We start from the raw sequence: 17,653 nt of genomic DNA, 5'->3' as shown, positions 1-17,653 counted from the left end.
ATGATTTGTCGAGTTACACGCATTCACAAATTGATTTCTTGTTAACAGGAGTTGGAAACGTAACTCAGTTTAGTACCTCATTTACAATATTCTCCAACTGATTCTGCTTTGCACCAAGAGGGTAATCTATTTTCGGCACAACTGTGTGCCAGTTTTCAAACACCTTTAGGATACTTATTGGAATAACTTTATATGGTTTGGAATGATAGATGGATACGCATCTTCTGTGAATAAATAGTGAGGTAAAATACAACCATATACTAGTGGACATTAGTCGAGCATCGGGAAGTTCGCTCGGCCTGTGTTTAATTCGTTTCCGGATACGCGGCAACACTAACCAAGTTATCTGGTTTATAGTCGGCCACGATTCCAGAGTTATCAGGTCGTGTTTGAGCGGTTGTTTTATTCGGAAACCAAGAAGTGTGCTTACAGGTAGATAATGTCTCTCTAAAGTGGATTTATGAGATAAATCCCCTAAACTTTATGCAAAATTAGGTACGATTCCTAATGTTTATAAACGATACATCGAAAGCCGTAGCCGTATTTTAGAAAGATTCAAGATGAACAGCCAAGTGTTTAAACGGCTTCTCTAATCACTTAACTCCACAATGAAATTTTTGGGAGAGGAAATTATTGAAAAGGATGCATACCTCTGTACCCCAGTGATAATGCGTCCTTTAAACTGGCAACATCGACTCGTTTCTCGCAAGCGTTCTCCCTTGAGTTATAGAATGGCAATCTTTTTTCCTCTTGGGTACAGTAAACGACCGAATTGCCTGAGGATGTAGGCTCTCAGGATGCTACAAAGCTAAAGCACCGGAAACGAGAAAACCGGGTCCCGCCTTATTCTTATCAAATTATTTATCACACACAAGTAAAGGTGTGTGCTTCAACTACTCTTTAGTGGTACAGCTCAATCAGCATTTAAAAATGAAACCCTGCGTACACCATTCATTGATACTAGCATCTACTACTTAGCTCTCTACATTTTTTGGAATCGTTTAATTACCCCAGGTTTTCGTACGACTTGTAACGTTGTCCAACACACTGAAAGATTTAGGGGCCTTCTGAAATTTACTGCACAAATTTTGACAAAACTCCAAACCTGCCTCCACACGGAGACAAATGTCTTTATATTAATATTACTTGGTATGGTGAAACGAATTAGAACCGATTATTGATGAAAGGAAAATTATCCCAATGCTAACTAAGCAAATTCCGCCATCTCGTGGGTTGTTCTTTAAAGGTGCAGTGTAGAAGCATCCTTTATATTTCAGTTGGCCGGCCTCGGAGATCAGAAGCTCACCTTTTTCCCAAGGGAATCCGGCTCTAAATTACAACTCACAAGGCTTCAATTAACCAGAGCCCATACACTTTTCTTCCTTGGCGGGCTGGACATTTGTTATTGTCGTCAAGGAAGGGTGAGCAATTAAAATGAGTTATTCTTTCCAGAAATCCCTCCATTGGGGCAAGCTTACCGCTTGTAAGGCAAAAATTCTTAGGACTGGGTCATTTCTTCTGCCCCGAGAAATAAATCTTTGTTCACAAGCAGTGTTTGCACAGTACCAATAATAAATCTTTGTTCACAAGCAGTGTTTGCAGCAGTACCAATATTGCGATCACTTGCCATCTAGGATCTGGGCCATTTTCGCCAAATTTACTCGTGTAGTCACCAGTAAAGTTATACGTTTAAGTAGCCGGCAGCACGGAAAATTATAAAAAATATAGAGAAGTTATAGAAAACATAGAGATATTCGAGACCTTTAACTGGTACATTATTCAAAGACTCATCATCGTCACCACCAAGCCACCACTTGCGAAGTTTGAGGCTTTCTATATATAATCTGAACACAAACGTTCTCTAAAACTTTCTCTGTTGGCTATCCAGCTTGAAGGAACGCTAAAATTGAAAGCATTTTTGAACCATAGAGGAGAATCTAGCATGGCTTAGGTTGGAGATAAGAAAACGCATACACGGATACTCAGAATGAAGTTGGGTAACGAAAAGCTTTCGGTAGTTTACTCCTTGTGTTCTCACACAGGATCGACAAACTAGAGATTCGGAGTGGCCTCTTTTTTATCTCGGTAACGGACTGAAAGGGAAAAGAATATTTAGTCGCCCGGTAACATAGCATGCACAATCGGTTGTTAAGTGTAAGCCTTTATCCTGATATTTCACTCTGTTCTGACCTAACCTGGTTGCTAGATAATCTTGGCCTTATCCATTCTCGTGCACAGTTAACCGAGAAAACAGTTAAATGGAGGTTCGCCCATCTTGGAACTGTACCTGGGTTACCAAGAAGGTGGATCAATACAACATACGATTCAAGTGACGAAGACTTGGGCGTACATTCATTCAATTAAGGTAAAGCTTACTCTTCCCAGATGGCGGTTAAAAGGCCAAGCAAAAATATCAAAGGTGTCAAATAGTCATGATGAATTAGCGTCTTAAGTGAATGAAATATCGGTCAAGTGTTTCAAGGCAATAGGCTGTTTATATCAGAAAAGAAAAGCTTATCCTTAGGTTTTCCTTAAGGGAATATTCAGGTAGTGGGATATTGGTGAAGGAAACAAACGCCTTCCAGATCCGCTCAGTTGTTTTGTTCTTCTGAAGGCCTCTCCTACTCTTCATGAACATCAGCGATAAGCTGTTGATGTTAATCAACACCGTGGTTATCCGTTGATTTGGGTACGTCTGCGGCATTTATTATGAAGGTAGAAACCCCTGATTACTACTGACATTCGTGGATACGACCATATTTACCTACCACGAAGTGATATAGCGTAAATCAGACGGATCATCTTGCTAAACTGAAGTTTCCTGAGAATCTAACTGCCAAAATTGCCTTCAGGAAGTACAATAAAATCGCCGCAGGATCCCCATAGGCTATAGAGACAGGCACGCTAATGATCAGTAATGTGTCATGACTGTGATGGAGACGCATGATGCTGGTTTAATAAAACAAATAGAACTGGATGGTGCGTCTATTTCGGTCGAATCGGCACGGTCACTCAGTAGGATTGGTTGGTTCTTAGTCGTTGATCTGTTTCCTAGACTTTGCGATTAGCTTGCGCCTGTTTCGTTACCAGACGAGAATTCATCGGTAAGTTTGCTGACGAAACGGTTGGGACCTAATTGTCAAGTTTGGTGAACAGATCAACAACCACCTGATCAGCACCCAATAAACGCAAGTGATTAACCAATAGATCGATTGGATGGTTCATATGTAACCAAAGCAAGCACAAATACATAAATTATGGGAAAGTCTATTACTATTGTTTGGTTCACCACGCTGCCATTATGAATGCATAAACGACGTGCAACGCGCGTTAGCTGTGACTACGCGCCCAAGGCAACTTGGTTTCTTTTGTACCAAGCCTAAAATATTACTCTGATCATTTTTCATTATATAAACTCCCACTCATAAGGCTGCCGCAAAATGATTACAGTTGATCAAGTGGGCATACGCTCAGAGTTTGCACCAACATTATATTCTAACTGAGCACCAGGTTGTAGACAGTTGGCGAACTACTCTCATTTGCAATTTACAGCGGTGGTACTGAGAAAACGAAATCATTAGCTTGTTTATTATATTCCACAACTGGATGTTTTGGAGAAGGGCATCTCATGTTTGACTGGCACGATATCTTGGTTATAGTGGCACAGGTTTTGAACTAACACATTATTGTAGTCATCTCCACACAGTCGTGAACTTACAAGCCCAATCAATTGAATGAAGGCAGCGCGAACTTCACACGGGCGTTTCCATTTGGTCAGGTTTGCAAATCTATCCTAATTGGGTGACAGCCCTGTGCAGTATTTTTTCTCTTCATGTTCCTTTCAACTACTTTCTTGTGTTGTTATCTCTAGCTACTTATGAATGTTACTGAAAAGGAAACGGTTCTGACAGAGTTATAGTTGGGCTTTCCAGAGACGTTTTCAAAAGGGCCATCCAAGAAGGAGAAAATTCCGCATCCACCTTAATAAGCATACTAAAAGTTCCCGAAAATTAGTCAATCATATAAGTTTGTTGAATATGGTCACCAGATAGAAAACTTTATACTGTGTTCAAGTTGACAAACAGACGTACGATATCCTAAACATTTATTGGTAGAAAAAATGGCAAGAGTACCATTGGTATGAAGACGCAGGATAAGTAGAAATTGCCATGTAGAAAGATTTCTTTGCAATTAGGTGACACAATTGCACCGATAATTCGGCTTGACCACTAGAATATATGCATCATGTAACGGCTTTTTTCAAATCCAGTGGTCAATGTTTTCCAGTAGCTCTTTGGCAGAAGCGGACTCGGGAGACAGCATGATTATCTGCTCGTCTCTTACTTAAAAAGCGCAAATCCAAATGTTTTGATCACCAACTGCGTGGCCCATAGCCCAGTACTTACGTTCAAAGCTGGATGAGTTTCCGTAGATCCTACTTCAGCTGCAGGTGGCTTAGACTTCTGCGTTGAACCTAGATTTCAAGAAATCTGCATAGGGGATGGTGATGTAGATTTCCCCATCACCCTGTAGATATTTTGCTTACGATCTATCATTGTCATTTCTGACATCTAGCTTTTTTTATCTGATAGGAAGCAGATTGTGGGTAGACCGGATCGTCTGGCTGATGGTCAAACTGTTCAATGGAATCGTCTTTAATATGGCTTTTGGAATTCTTCCCGCATATTCAGCTCACGATTGCAAACATTATCCTGATCTGTCAAAAGGTATCAAAAGGTAATAGTAGCCCAGAATAACCTTCCCGATTATATCGGGCCACACTATGGTTGTCACTCAGGAACTAGATTACGTTCCAGGTGTACACTGCAGATATTTTGCAAAACAAGCTTTACACACCTCTCTTGGAACTGTGTCCAAAGCAGGGTTTGCAATTCTTCTGAAATAAGCTTTGAATTTGGGGGGTATTTGCTTGAGTTCTGTCTATAAACATTAGATCGTCGGTGAATTTTCGTAGTACACTAAGAGAAATCTAACGACCATGTGCCAGTAATGAAATAATGCGGAAGCCAAAACACGGTAACACAGCATAATCCGCAGAACACCACGTAAATCCCACCACGTTGTGGTATTTGGGATATGCACTACATATGCCAAACCATCACACGCCAAACGATATGTCGTTCTCCATTAGACTTAGTCTCTAGAAAAGTCATTTCTTTGGAACAGACTGTGTTATGGCTAAGTAAAGGCGCCAGGGATCAAAGGGACTGCTGTAGGGCATACGCGCACCTCTGGTTACGACAGAGTTCATTCGTTCTAAATTTTGCCTGAGCCCTAAGACACATGATGGGCGTGTATCCTTCCAGAAACTGAATAGTGTAACTAACGTTATTTCGGTCATTACGCACCTGACCTTCACTGGATACGATCTGCAAAAGATGTTACGCCAATCACACTAATGGCATTTCTTCTCGACGTGATGCCCAGAACTGATGTTTTCGGTGCATTTCATGGAAGTCGGTGCCTTGTTTTTGCCTGTTTGCACTTTCACCCTGCCGTTTATTTTCTTTCAAATTCTTACTAAAGCAACCCACTTTTCAATGGCATTCAAGCATTAATATTCACCTCTATTTTATTGCTAACGAGGACGATTCCGTCTGTACAAATATACACAACATTGTCTACGCAAAACGAGAAGATAACCGATAAATAATGTGCGAACCGCAGCATGTACAGGAAAGTTTGAATCAGAGCTCAGGAAGAAAAGAGAACGAGGGTACTTAAGCTGTAGGTTTTCGTTTTCGACGTAATCGTAATCGGCTCGGATGAGTACAGCTAGTTTAATTGTCTTTGCATCTTTGAGAACCAAGGATAAACTAGCTTGCATCCTAGATTTAATTTGACCGCAAATGTTCTGGTGGACAATAAAAACATGGCTCTGCAATAGCTCCACTTGTTGGTCAGTGTGTTCGCTTGAACGAAGACAGTCCATGCCAAAGTTTGATGACCTTGGCAGAAATAGGAAACCTAACTGAAATTCAGCGCTGTGAAATTGTCCACCAGGAAGCCACCTTTGGGGATCTCTGTTGATGACGATTACTGCCACCAATCGTGTCCGCAGATATTCCCTGTCATCACTGACATACAGGCCGTTCTTCAGGAGGAGCGGCGCTAAAATATTCAATTTCTTCTCATAGTATAGCTAAATCTCTTTCCGGGATGGCGACAGTTACATTGATGATGTGAATAGGTCATTAGATTCACACAGACGAAACAGACACTAGGAACAGTACTTTTAGGAAGCATTTTGCATCAGCGCTCAACCTCTGTAAACACCCAGAAACGTCCAAAAGTTATAACCTGTTCATTCTTTTTAGCGCTATAAACTCTGGACAGAAAAATTTTCCATCCATGATCCTTTCTTCTTTTAACCTGCAGCCTAATCATTTTTGTTCGAGAGCCGTGAGAGGTAGAGGTAACCATCAGGCCAGCAGTGCCACAGCTTGTGAGGTTAGTAGCCGTATTCGATACTGTTGTCCATACACAGTTTCTGTAGTATTTAAAGCTTTTTCATAGTTTGCCTGAAAAGTTACATTCAAACCTCTTACCGGCGGTAATTTTCAGAATCTTTGAGCCTCTGGCTATTCTGTGTACATCTTTGACTACTATCTATTTGTCAGTAGCTTGATACCACTGCGGCTCCCACATTGAAATCCGCGGCCGTAAAGACTTTTGGCGAATGGCCTTCTTGGAGCCAGTTGGTATGCCTGATGATCTGCCCATAATACCTTGCTACAATGGCTACCAATGACTTCCCTACCACTGCCGTTTCAGTAATCGCCAAGTGGTATGTGACCCTGTCTTTCGGTAGATTATTCACCCTGCTCATTTGTCTCCATGCTTATTCGCATTTTGGCGAAACGTCTTTTGTAACAAGTCAGCAGTTTGTGAAGTTTCATTTGAGGTTACGTACCGAAGTGGAATCAATCCACCTTTGAAAGTACAGAGGTGTCGTCTGTTGTTCACTTCAAGGCAAATCACTTGTTGTCTGCGGGCACTGTGGGGAATTAGAAGATTCCACTAATCCTAGAAAATTGTAGTCACAATCCTCACGTTCCTTCCAAAAAGGAATTCTTGATTCCGGGAGATATTCAACAACTGATCATCCAGCAAGGACTTCGTGAGCGAAAGAGGACATACATATCTAGTCAAATTTCAAGTTAATCATGCTGCTCACCAGCCAAATGTTATACATTTCAACTGCCACCGAATAATTGCGTATTACAACTAGACCCTAAATATTATCGACGTGTGTTACCAATGATTGTCAACAGGGATCAAACAGCCATGAAGCTATTCCTGGCTTTACAGAACTGAAATCCATTTTACCTGCAGGTTCTAATCCACTTTGTGGGTGATACAATCATTTGAATGTTAATTCCTTCTATCGCTACTTCGCTAATTCTCAGCGTGAGTGAAATTTGTGTTTGGCACACGATGTTGTGCGAGCAACTTACATGGTCACAGCCTCTCCAGTGTCACAGAAGAGCATTCGTTCAAATGACCTGATTAGTGTAGTGTTGTGCGTTGTTTCGCAGTTTATGAGTTGTGTCATGAATCCCATAATTGACGAGACTGCTGTCCACCAGGACAGCATGTGAATGGCCATATCAAAGTTAGCACTTTCCACAACTGTGTGACCTTAACAATTAAGCCGCATCCAACCAATGATATTACTTTTGACTTCATGCCGAATTTCCATTGCGAAAAGCGTACATTAGCCTAAAATTGTGAGGTAGGTGGTCCTGTGATTTATCGAATAAATGCCAAATTCCGTGAGCAAAGCAAAACTGCAACTCTCTTGGTAAACTTAATCAAGAACCACTAAGCAAGTCCGGTCATCAGGAAGACACACTTGTATAACAACACGAACGATAGGGATCATCTGGAACTCGAGGTCTACTGAGATTTGATGCGCTGCTTCACATCACTTCAAATATTTAACGTTCAATCGTGGTCTCAACTGTGAAGCCCTCTAACGAATAATACTAAGTGCGCATTCGAGGTTCATTTGTCGGATGAGCTAGGCCACTCTAGCCTGATCGGAATGAGTTCAATTTCCTATCAGGCAATGTATCAGAGACAACCTTTGTTACGGTAACAGTCAACAAATCCATTTGAGCCTTTCACTTTGGGCATCTTCTTTGGGCAAACAGTCAGACCAGGAACCGAGGATCTGATCGGTTTCAGTTCTATAGTGTTTTTAAAAATCTCCTTGTCTCTATGGTTTTCTGTGGCTTGTTTCGAGGGTGATCACTGTGGTACCATTGAAATTACCTAGATTCCTCAAAAACTGATCTTAGTCAGTATGTTTATATACAGAATGAACGATGGAAATGTCAGGTAAACAATCACATCGGTTGCTTACCGCATTCGGTCTATACGTGCTTTCCGATTACCTTGGGACATTAGTAAAGTCTGAGCAATCGGACATAAACCAAGTCTTCAAAAAATGAAAGTCATATATGTAAACGAAAAACGAACCGGTAACCTTAGGACAAGTTGTTTCCATGTAATTTTTGAAAACACTTATTCTGATCTTGGTAATGTGCATGTCGAACAACATGTGACTACAGCTGAAGCCTACGCACAGTCTGCACAGCCATGAGCGACCACATTTCTACACCGCTCCTACGTCTAAATGGTCGAGGTTTATACCGTACCTTATCAATGCAAAACTAATTTTGTTTTCCTTGACATTCGTGATTCGTGTCTAACCAAACCATATAAACTTCCGTTCAGGATTACACGCTTTCTTACGGAGACACTTGTGGACAAGGTTGTTTTACTTGACCTGACTCACCACATATCAGTTTCAAAAAGCTCTTATGCCCTCAGGTATTTCATCCATGGAGACCTACAACCGCTTTCGCATTGCTGTGTCTCCTAGCAACACCCAGTTGGCCTCATTTGAAGCATGCAACCTTGGGATGTTCAGTTGACATCAAAAACTTCGTCTCTTCTCAAGGAAAGCTCTACGAGCGTTTTGGCAAAATAGTGCGAATTACTGCTGTAAGGATTGCTCTCTCGCAAGTGGTCACAATATATTAGCTGGGTTCTCAACTGGTTCGGGGCCGGGGATTATGTAGCATCCACTATTGATATAACTGGATCTCTTTCTCATAGAATTTAGGCAACCGCTGAAGTCAAGTTTGGCTACAGCCATCACTATTTACTCTGTCTTAAGTCATCTTAACTTATAAACTACCAGATTGTTGCTGAGATTTTATAACTAATCACACTTATTTACGAAAACAGTGAACTTGACATTATCCACCTTCGAAATGAAGGTACCGTTCACATAGTTTGCCGTGCTTACCTCCAGCTGCTCCGACTCTGCAATATTCAGGATCTCTGGCAGTGGAAAATTTTGGACCGTGACGGTTTTCACAATGAACTTCTTTTTTGCTGAAAGTAGTTTCTGCAACATGGAGTCAGTACTAGAAATTATTTGCTCCATACCGATTACTTTATTAATCACGCAGAAATCCGGTTCCTTCTGTTTAATAACTAGACAAACTTTGCGACCTAGTCAGTTAGCTGACAAAGTTTTGTATCAAAAGCCAAACCTTGATCGATAATAGAAAGACCCACTATTTATGGAAACGTACCGGGAAGTGTTGCTGACCTATGGGTTCTAAGTGTTTCCTGTCTAAGTCAAAATCGTTCATGATACATTTTGTAAGTAAAGACTTGTATGGACTGGAATTTATTTGAAAGCGCAAATAGAATACAGAACTTTTATTCAGCAAGACACTTGCCTGCTGAAATTTCAATACAGTTGTGTCTGAGCAAGTCATAAGATTTAAACATTTAAATTTTTAGGTAAAAATTTCAGAGGAGGCAATTAATGTTGAGTCGGTTGGAAATCTGGTAGGATGTACAGCCCGCTAGATGTGAACACTAGACCATCCCTTGTGTGTATCAACCTCAGCCAAGTTTATATCAAAAATGCAGCAGAGTTTTTCCAAAGTTATTGTTCTCAAATTCAAAGTTTCATGGATTCACAAATTTGTTCTTACGCTGTTTACGATTGACAGAAACCAAGCGTGAGAAGAGGTAAAACTCGACAAACTTAAGCATGTTTTAGTAAGGTTTCCAATATAACAAGTTGCTCTTTTGTTTTTTATTATTACGGCACAATGTATGAGTAGGATTTTGTGCAATAGGTAGAAGGTTTCATAAAAACATCGGCTGATGTCTGCCGGAATACACATTGGTATCATTCTCGTTAGAACTTCCGACCTCCTGTCTCTCTACAATTACTCTGGTGAGTCCACACTAATACCTAATCGAAAGTTGTTCACTTGAAATCAAGCGTCCGTGGCGCTTGAGGAGTTCTGACAGGCGGGTCAAACGATCGATACAACCAGAACTGTTACAGGGTCGTCGTCGTTCGAGGCGTCGAGCGAACTCAAGTGTGAATGTTTTTGACTGTTGAAAAGTAAAAATTTAAGTGTTTAATGTACTCTGGTATTCTAGTTGTAGTAAGTTGGCATTGCGTGCCGGATTTCTGCATTCAAATCCAGCCACGGCCAGGGATACGCACCACCCATCAGCTGTAATAAGAGCGAAACGCGACAACAATGGTTCCGCTCAATGATGTGGACAGATCAGGATAATTGCGCCAGGACAGGAGGAGAATTGATCATACAACAGTAATGTGAATGGGAAATGGAGACGAGTTGTAGTTGGATTTTCTTCACTCAAAAGAACTTGGTTTGGTAACTCAAATGCTGTGTAAAGCTGGTGTACTCAGTAAAAAGAGCTCATTCTGGAGCAGATAAACAAATATGACCAAAGGGATAGTAGAGGCATGAACTTCCTTCTAGCAGTTCCATTCCTAATTATTGCAGTCGGATTGCATGTTTTTGGAATCCTTTGTTCGCCACATAATTCTTCTATATAGATGTGCCTGATGAAGTACCTTGAAAGGTTATCTGAGGTATTGGAGCCATATAAACACGCCTGACATGGGGCTCCAGTTTCGAAACTTGGGAAACTCTCTTTGTCAGCACATCGAGTGTGTGTTTGGACACGATTTGATTAGGATCGTTGTTGTGCACTTATTTGGCACTAATTAAAACACCAAGTTTCAAAACCAGTAGATCTAAATAACAACAATTATATATGTATATATATATATAGTGGGAGAATAATATTGAGGGTAATCGTTTGAAATGCTGTGATATCACACGTAAAGAAGGGTGAGCTTTTTGATAAATGTTGCATTATTAAGGGGGATACCTTTTTAGAGTTTTACGAAAAAAGAATAGCTTTTTGCACGAGAGTTGTTATACGTTATTGAACAAAATAATGGCAGTGATCAGTTTGGAATCTATGACGGTGTCGAATTAAAAATCGTGATAGCAAAATTTGAAAGCAAGCAAAAATACAAAAAGTGGATCATAATGTTTTGACAGCCATGTTTTGATTTAGCATTCATCTCATGCAGGCCACATAAATAAAAGTAAACTTCAGTTGAAGGGAGTTACCAATAAGCCTTGGCCTCCTACATCAGAGGGTAGGAAGCTCTAGAAGCTACGCCACAGAGATTGTGGTGGTTGCGACGAATCTTCACATAGCCCAGTTCACCCCAGTCAACACCCCAACTGTTCTTAATCAACCAGTAAGGTATCCCATTTTCCTCACCGTAGCCCACAACCAGGACGGCGTGATCCAATTCATCGGAGGAACATTGTTCATCTGAATACACGCCTGAAACATACGAAAGTAAATGAGATGCAGTTGTGGGAATTCACAAGAGCTTATTGACTAAATAAAGTCATTCTCGACTGAAGTTCGTTGTGCTGAAAGACCGGGCTGAATATCACCTGAATCTCTTGTTTATGACATTCTTTAAAAGAATGTGCCTGTGCATCCTGATTTTCCTTGCTCTGACATCTATGTACTACAATAAGGCATCTGAATAATAGATTTAGATCTAAGCGAATTCGTGACACACCTAAATTGATCACCGGCAAAAGACTACTTTTAGATGGTTGAACTTGGCGTGGTGGTCATAAGAGAAGACCCATTCAGCGTCACTTTGTTTAGCTGAGCGACATTAAAGTACCCATGGAAGAGTAGGAAGCACTGGGATTTGTTCTGACTGCATCATTGGCATGCAGCACTTTGGCTACACGTGTGATATAATCTTTGCACCATGCTTTTACTCAATCGGACAGAAAGTCTTACTCAGTTCGGCCTTCATGTTATTAATTCTCATACAGCATTGGGAACTGACTACTTCTTTGTCAACTTTTTAACTACAATAGAATTTGTCCAGTGTACGTTTCGAAGATGCAGAACAGGGCCTTGTTTAGACCGTTATGTCCTCTCAGGGAGAATGCTTTGAAAATACCAAGAGAAACCAAGCAATGTGAGACTCAGTGAAATGACAATTAGCACATGCAGTTTAGACCTTGTATAACATACAGAGGAAAATTAAAAAACAAGTCATGAAACCCTGTCAAAAGCCGCTTGCCAGCTTCTCACTTGGAATATAATGCTTTGCAAGACGAAACAAATTTCGGGGACACTAACTAAATCAATAACCACGACGGAAGAACACTGTCCAGTCATTCAGCCTAAAAGGTGAATTCAAACACCACTGAGTAGTTTCCAACCGATGGACAAGCTGAGTCAGAATCTAGTCTGTTAATAAAAAAGGGCAACTGATCAGGTGTCACAAACCTTCCATGCAACACATGACATCTTGTGATGGGATAACAATTAGAAGAGTCTTCTTCGTAACTGCTGTGACTTGGACAGAGCTGCCGTGCAGCATGCCCAGGAAAAATATCTTGGTGCGGTGATGTTGACTCGGTGCCGAGACTAAAAGTAATACAGCACTACGGAAGCCAACTTCGGGAGTAGTGTTTATGCGCGGCAGGATTGACCGATAAAACATCTCACATATGTAGACCAACTGGCCGCACGGATACCAAGCGAGATTGACTGAAGGATTTTCACATATAGTCAACACTAGACAAACCAATGAAATGGTGCACAACAGTTTTGTTGTCGGCTTCGTTTTCCAGCCTTTGTGTGAAATGCTCTCGATTCGATAAACTCTAATATTTATGGGTCCACAGATATGATGCGCGAGTTGAACGAGCTGAACGAATTGAACGCACCAGCGTCTACGAAGTAAAGCTTTGGTAACGAAACACCATTTAGTAAATTCGAGTGGAATTGAAATTCACAATCACTTGATAAAGTACTGGGTAGCGGTATACACAAACATGCCGGAGTTTGTAAACAAAATTTTACATTTCGACTCTTTAGTCTCGTGGTAATAGTGTTATGCTGTTTTTATGGGTGTGAACTGGTAAAACTTTGGCCCTTCATGTCATTTGTCTCTTTCATATTGATTACTACTTATGATATCAGTGTGTCAGTTTGTATACCACACATAGATGTAATAACTGTTGATCTACGCCCACCTCTTCATGTCCCTAAACTTAAGCAGCACACCTGGATGGTTTTAGTTTGATTCCATTTTATTAATGGAGACAGTCGCATTGAAATATTTAGCCAAGAGCTGTTGGATAAAAGTCATCAGCTGCGGACAGTGGTGTATCTGCACCATCCTACAACCTATAGTCGTACTGATGAAAATAGCGATACAATCTTATTCGGGTATCATAGCAACCATTACTTCAGTTTTGGAAGTTTAAAGTTCTACACCCTTGTATATTTCGTATGTACGTTTCTTCCATCATCAGGGTGCTCTAGGTCTGAGGACAGTAGCACAAGTTTACCACTCCAAGAGTTTATTGTAGCTTGCAGGGTGGAATCCAAATTTAATCTAGAGAATAAAGCAACAACAGAACACGGTTTTGCACTGTATAATTTACCCAAGCACTCATCCAAAACAATGTACCACCGAAAATGCAAACTCTTCGGGTTACGATGATTGATCCTATACCTACATGTATTTAACAAAAGGTTGGGCGCTGTCTAACTTTGACTATACAGCGATTTCGGTCTATTAAAAGCTTCAAATCAGACCGAAAGCATCCCACTATCTTATCAGATGGTAAGTAAAATCTGGTAAAACAAACGTGCTTTTCTTCTGCTGCTTCACATTTAATGTGAGGTCCAGGTTTTTTGGAATTTGTTTGTACGTGACAACCAGAAGCAAAATTGAGCAAAGTACGTAGCACCGATTAAAGTGCGCAACAGCCACAGGGCATTCCGCAAAATAGTAATTTTGCTCCGTTGTCCAAAAAATCCTTCGGCAAAATTAACGTTACCTGTTTTTCTCAATGTCTTAATGTTATTGCATCAGTTCCACTTACTCACGGAGTTGATTTGGTACAAATTATTTTAAAAATAGGAATGATTCTTGTGCCGACGCATTCCATAAACAGCACTGTGAAACCAGTTAACTGCTGGTGGAAAAATCTGTCTGCAGTGTGATAATCGTTGAATAGCCCAAATTTACTTCAATAGAAAGGAAGAAAGCTCGGTGAAATGCTACAGCACAAAAAGGCTTAAGAATACATCACTTGCAGTACGAATCAGTACGGCTTCCGGTATGAAACAACTTACTCAAATTTCCGAACAATGTTAGCCTAAAAGATATCCCTTCTACTTCCTCGAAAACCAACCTTATGGAAAGTTCCATAGACCGTATCAACTCCTACCTGATTTGTATCCCACAAAACTCTCAAGACTCGCGTGTATTGCAACGGAGATGGGACCATGTAAACCAACAGCTTGCTTCAGGGCAGATTCATTGCCACGAGGTAGATCCACAATCCCGGTGACTGTAGTAGCGACAGTTTTGCCATGAAACTTACAGTGGGGATTAGGGGCACCCGTTTCCCCGGAAATGTAAGGATAATTAGTTTCGGTGGTGATTCCATGGGTATGTTTTACGTATTTAAACGCGTTGTCCATCCAACCACCCGAGCAGCCGAAATTTCCGAAATGTGAGCTACAATCTACAAGCTGCTGTTCTGAGAGTGATACAAGCTGTTTCGTTGCCATGAAATGTTGGCCCTCAATAGCGCCCGTGGCTGAAAAAGCCCAGCATGAGCCACATTGTCCTTGGTCTTTGACTGGAGTAACTGCTCCTGTAGTGCGCCAGTCGATTGATGGAGGCGGTTCTGTTGCGATAGTGATGTATTTCGAATTTACCCTTGATGTGTTTCTAAGATCACGAAATCCTAAGAGCCGCCTGAATTCTTCTGTTGTCTGAAGAAAACGGTGAGATGAAATGGTCCAACTCACTCGATCACTAAATCTATTAATTCCCATTGTGTAGAAAGTGTCGCCTTGGATGTAACGCACGTTATGTTGATTGACTCTGATAAAATTTCTTGTGAAAATACGAAATCTTCTGGCCTGTTCAACGGGACCAGCATATTCTCTTTTGTATTTTTTCACGAAATGTTTCCAAGCTCCGTTCAGTGCTACGTCCCACCGATCTCCAAAGATATTGTACAAATAGTATGCATCAAGCAGACTTAAATGACCAGCTGCTTCCCATTTAGTAAAGTTTTGAACTAAAGTCAGTTGTGCCAAATCAGATGTTATTGATTTTCCGTAAGCTTTATATGGTAGAAAAGTCAATATGGCAGCCAGTAGAATGATACCCATAACGTTACAAAACGCAGGATTTTCAAAAAAGTCTTCTTGTTCACGCTAAAATTTGAAGAATAGAGGAATTAAAGTATATCTATGTCCATGGTTTGCAAAACCTACAGAGTTTTGTCTGAATCTTGACGTAAAATCATGGGCTATGAATTCTAATGCAGACTAACAACGTAAAACCCTAATCTAGTCGATAAGGCCGTTCTCCTGGATCATGAAGGGTGACTGCCCCACAAGTCTGGATTGGATGGTGCGGACAACGATTAGTGCCCACTCGATAACTGCGGAAAAGGAAGGAGAATATCAGCGAATATACACTCATTTGCAAACCAATTTGGTTTTTTCGAGAGACTCACCTGGAACCCAGATGAATCTCTCGTTTATGATGTTCTCAGGCAACTGAATGCGCTGCACCAGGCCGCTTCGTTTTTCAGTCGCTACGATATTTGAAATATCGCGATACATGTACATCGTTGTATTGTACTACTCATAAGGTTGCTGAGTGTATATTCGCTAATTTCGTGCAAGTTGGTTTCAAGTGGAACATAAGGTTGACGGAAACCCAGGAACTGCGCCTACCTGATGAGCCACAAGAAGGGCGAAACCGGTCGTGGGCTGTCGGTGGATTTTCAGCAACCTTATGAGTAGTACAAAGCAACGAAGGAGAATATCGTTATTGGCGTTTTGTCTCATGACAAGTCGAAAACAACACATTCTGGACCAGAGCCTTTGTAAGTTAGATGTTTCGGGTCCTGAGTCACAGATAACAAGCACTGCATGATGACGTTTCCCAAAACTTCCTATGTAAGTTTGTGAAAATAACGTTCCCCACGTTCTAAGGACAACTGGTCACCATAGTCATAAGTCGGCATTTTTCCAAAGGCCGAAGTTTCATTGAGAAATGAGAGGATCGATCTGCTGCATTTTATTTAAAAGTCCCATATATGAATCGCCCAAAAAGTGCATATAAATGCAAACACTGAACACTTGCCTTGTTTGAGTGACCCTAAAATTTGAAAATGCTCTATCAAATACTGGGCATTATTTGTCATGTTTTAATGGATCAAGGGACCCCTAGGGCACTGTGTCTGAGACATCTTGCCAAGATAGTCTACCGTCCAATTCATGGTCTCTCCGGAAGGCTTCGTCGAAAAAGCTAATTCATCCTTGCTTCCCGGAATGGGAAGGTCCGCTCTTTCCAGTGCTTTGACGAGGAGTTGACCATCTGTCATCATGGCTTGACTGTGCGTGGAACCAGCCAGAAGCTATTCATCGTCCAGTGAGTGAACTTGGATTGTTTTTTTCACTTGAACCGGTCCGTCCACTATAGTCGTTACCACCCCATACACTTTATCTCATCTCATTAGTCAGTTTGTGTGACATTCCTAAGACAAACCGGTAAGCTCAACACTTTGAGCAGCCTAAACCAATTTCACAGATGCCCTGTTGTATCCGCAAGAGAGTATAACTTTTGCCACATTATACCTATGCCAAGTACATGCACATACTCTGAAAAGCGAACACAAATATCTCCTAGTTGCACATGGACAAACGCATGTGCGTACTTATGCGACACCTTGAAAAAACGCTCATGCCGATTGGCCAGATGAAAGATCGAGGTGGTGACTCGGATCTATGGAGGAATTTTGATTATAGGTTACCATTTTGCGTGTTTCTCGCTATTTGTAGAATCAATTCACCTATGGTAGAGGTAGTTTTGAATTAAACTAAAAAGATTGTGGGTTGTTTGCGACCTTGGTCTAAATCTATTCATCAAACAGTAGGAAATAAAGGAAGTACTGCGCACCCAATATAAGACCAAACACGGCAAATGATTGCGCTTTTGACCAAAACCAATCAGTTTATTTAGCGAACCGGTAACCTGACGTGAGAATGTTTCTTCAGAGGACTCTTTCTTTAAACCTCTTTGCTCTTGCTTTGTAGCAAAGCAGCGTATGGAGAGCGAGAGACTATCATGCATCGGACGTATTGGATTTGTTCAGAATACGATGAGAAACTGACCAAA

The 17,653-nt window shown here is 41.0% G+C and overlaps 1 protein-coding gene across 1 annotated transcript; it reads right to left on the bottom strand.

Annotated features, from left to right (window-relative positions):
- Positions 1-11,143: 11,143 nt before the first annotated feature.
- T265_03208 (hypothetical protein) lies at positions 11,144-16,098 on the bottom strand (the record flags this gene model as incomplete). Its single annotated transcript, XM_009167627.1, has 4 exons — positions 11,144-11,739; positions 14,676-15,228; positions 15,265-15,678; positions 15,958-16,098. 4 exons carry the CDS (start codon positions 16,096-16,098, stop codon positions 11,534-11,536), a joined length of 1,314 nt encoding a protein of 437 aa, XP_009165891.1.
- Positions 16,099-17,653: the final 1,555 nt, after the last annotated feature.

This window comes from Opisthorchis viverrini (genome assembly GCF_000715545.1).
Source record: "Opisthorchis viverrini unplaced genomic scaffold opera_v5_44, whole genome shotgun sequence".
Taxonomy (NCBI): domain Eukaryota; kingdom Metazoa; phylum Platyhelminthes; class Trematoda; order Opisthorchiida; family Opisthorchiidae; genus Opisthorchis; species Opisthorchis viverrini.
Note: the sequence above shows the minus strand (reverse complement) of the source record. Positions and strands in the feature narration are given on the sequence as shown.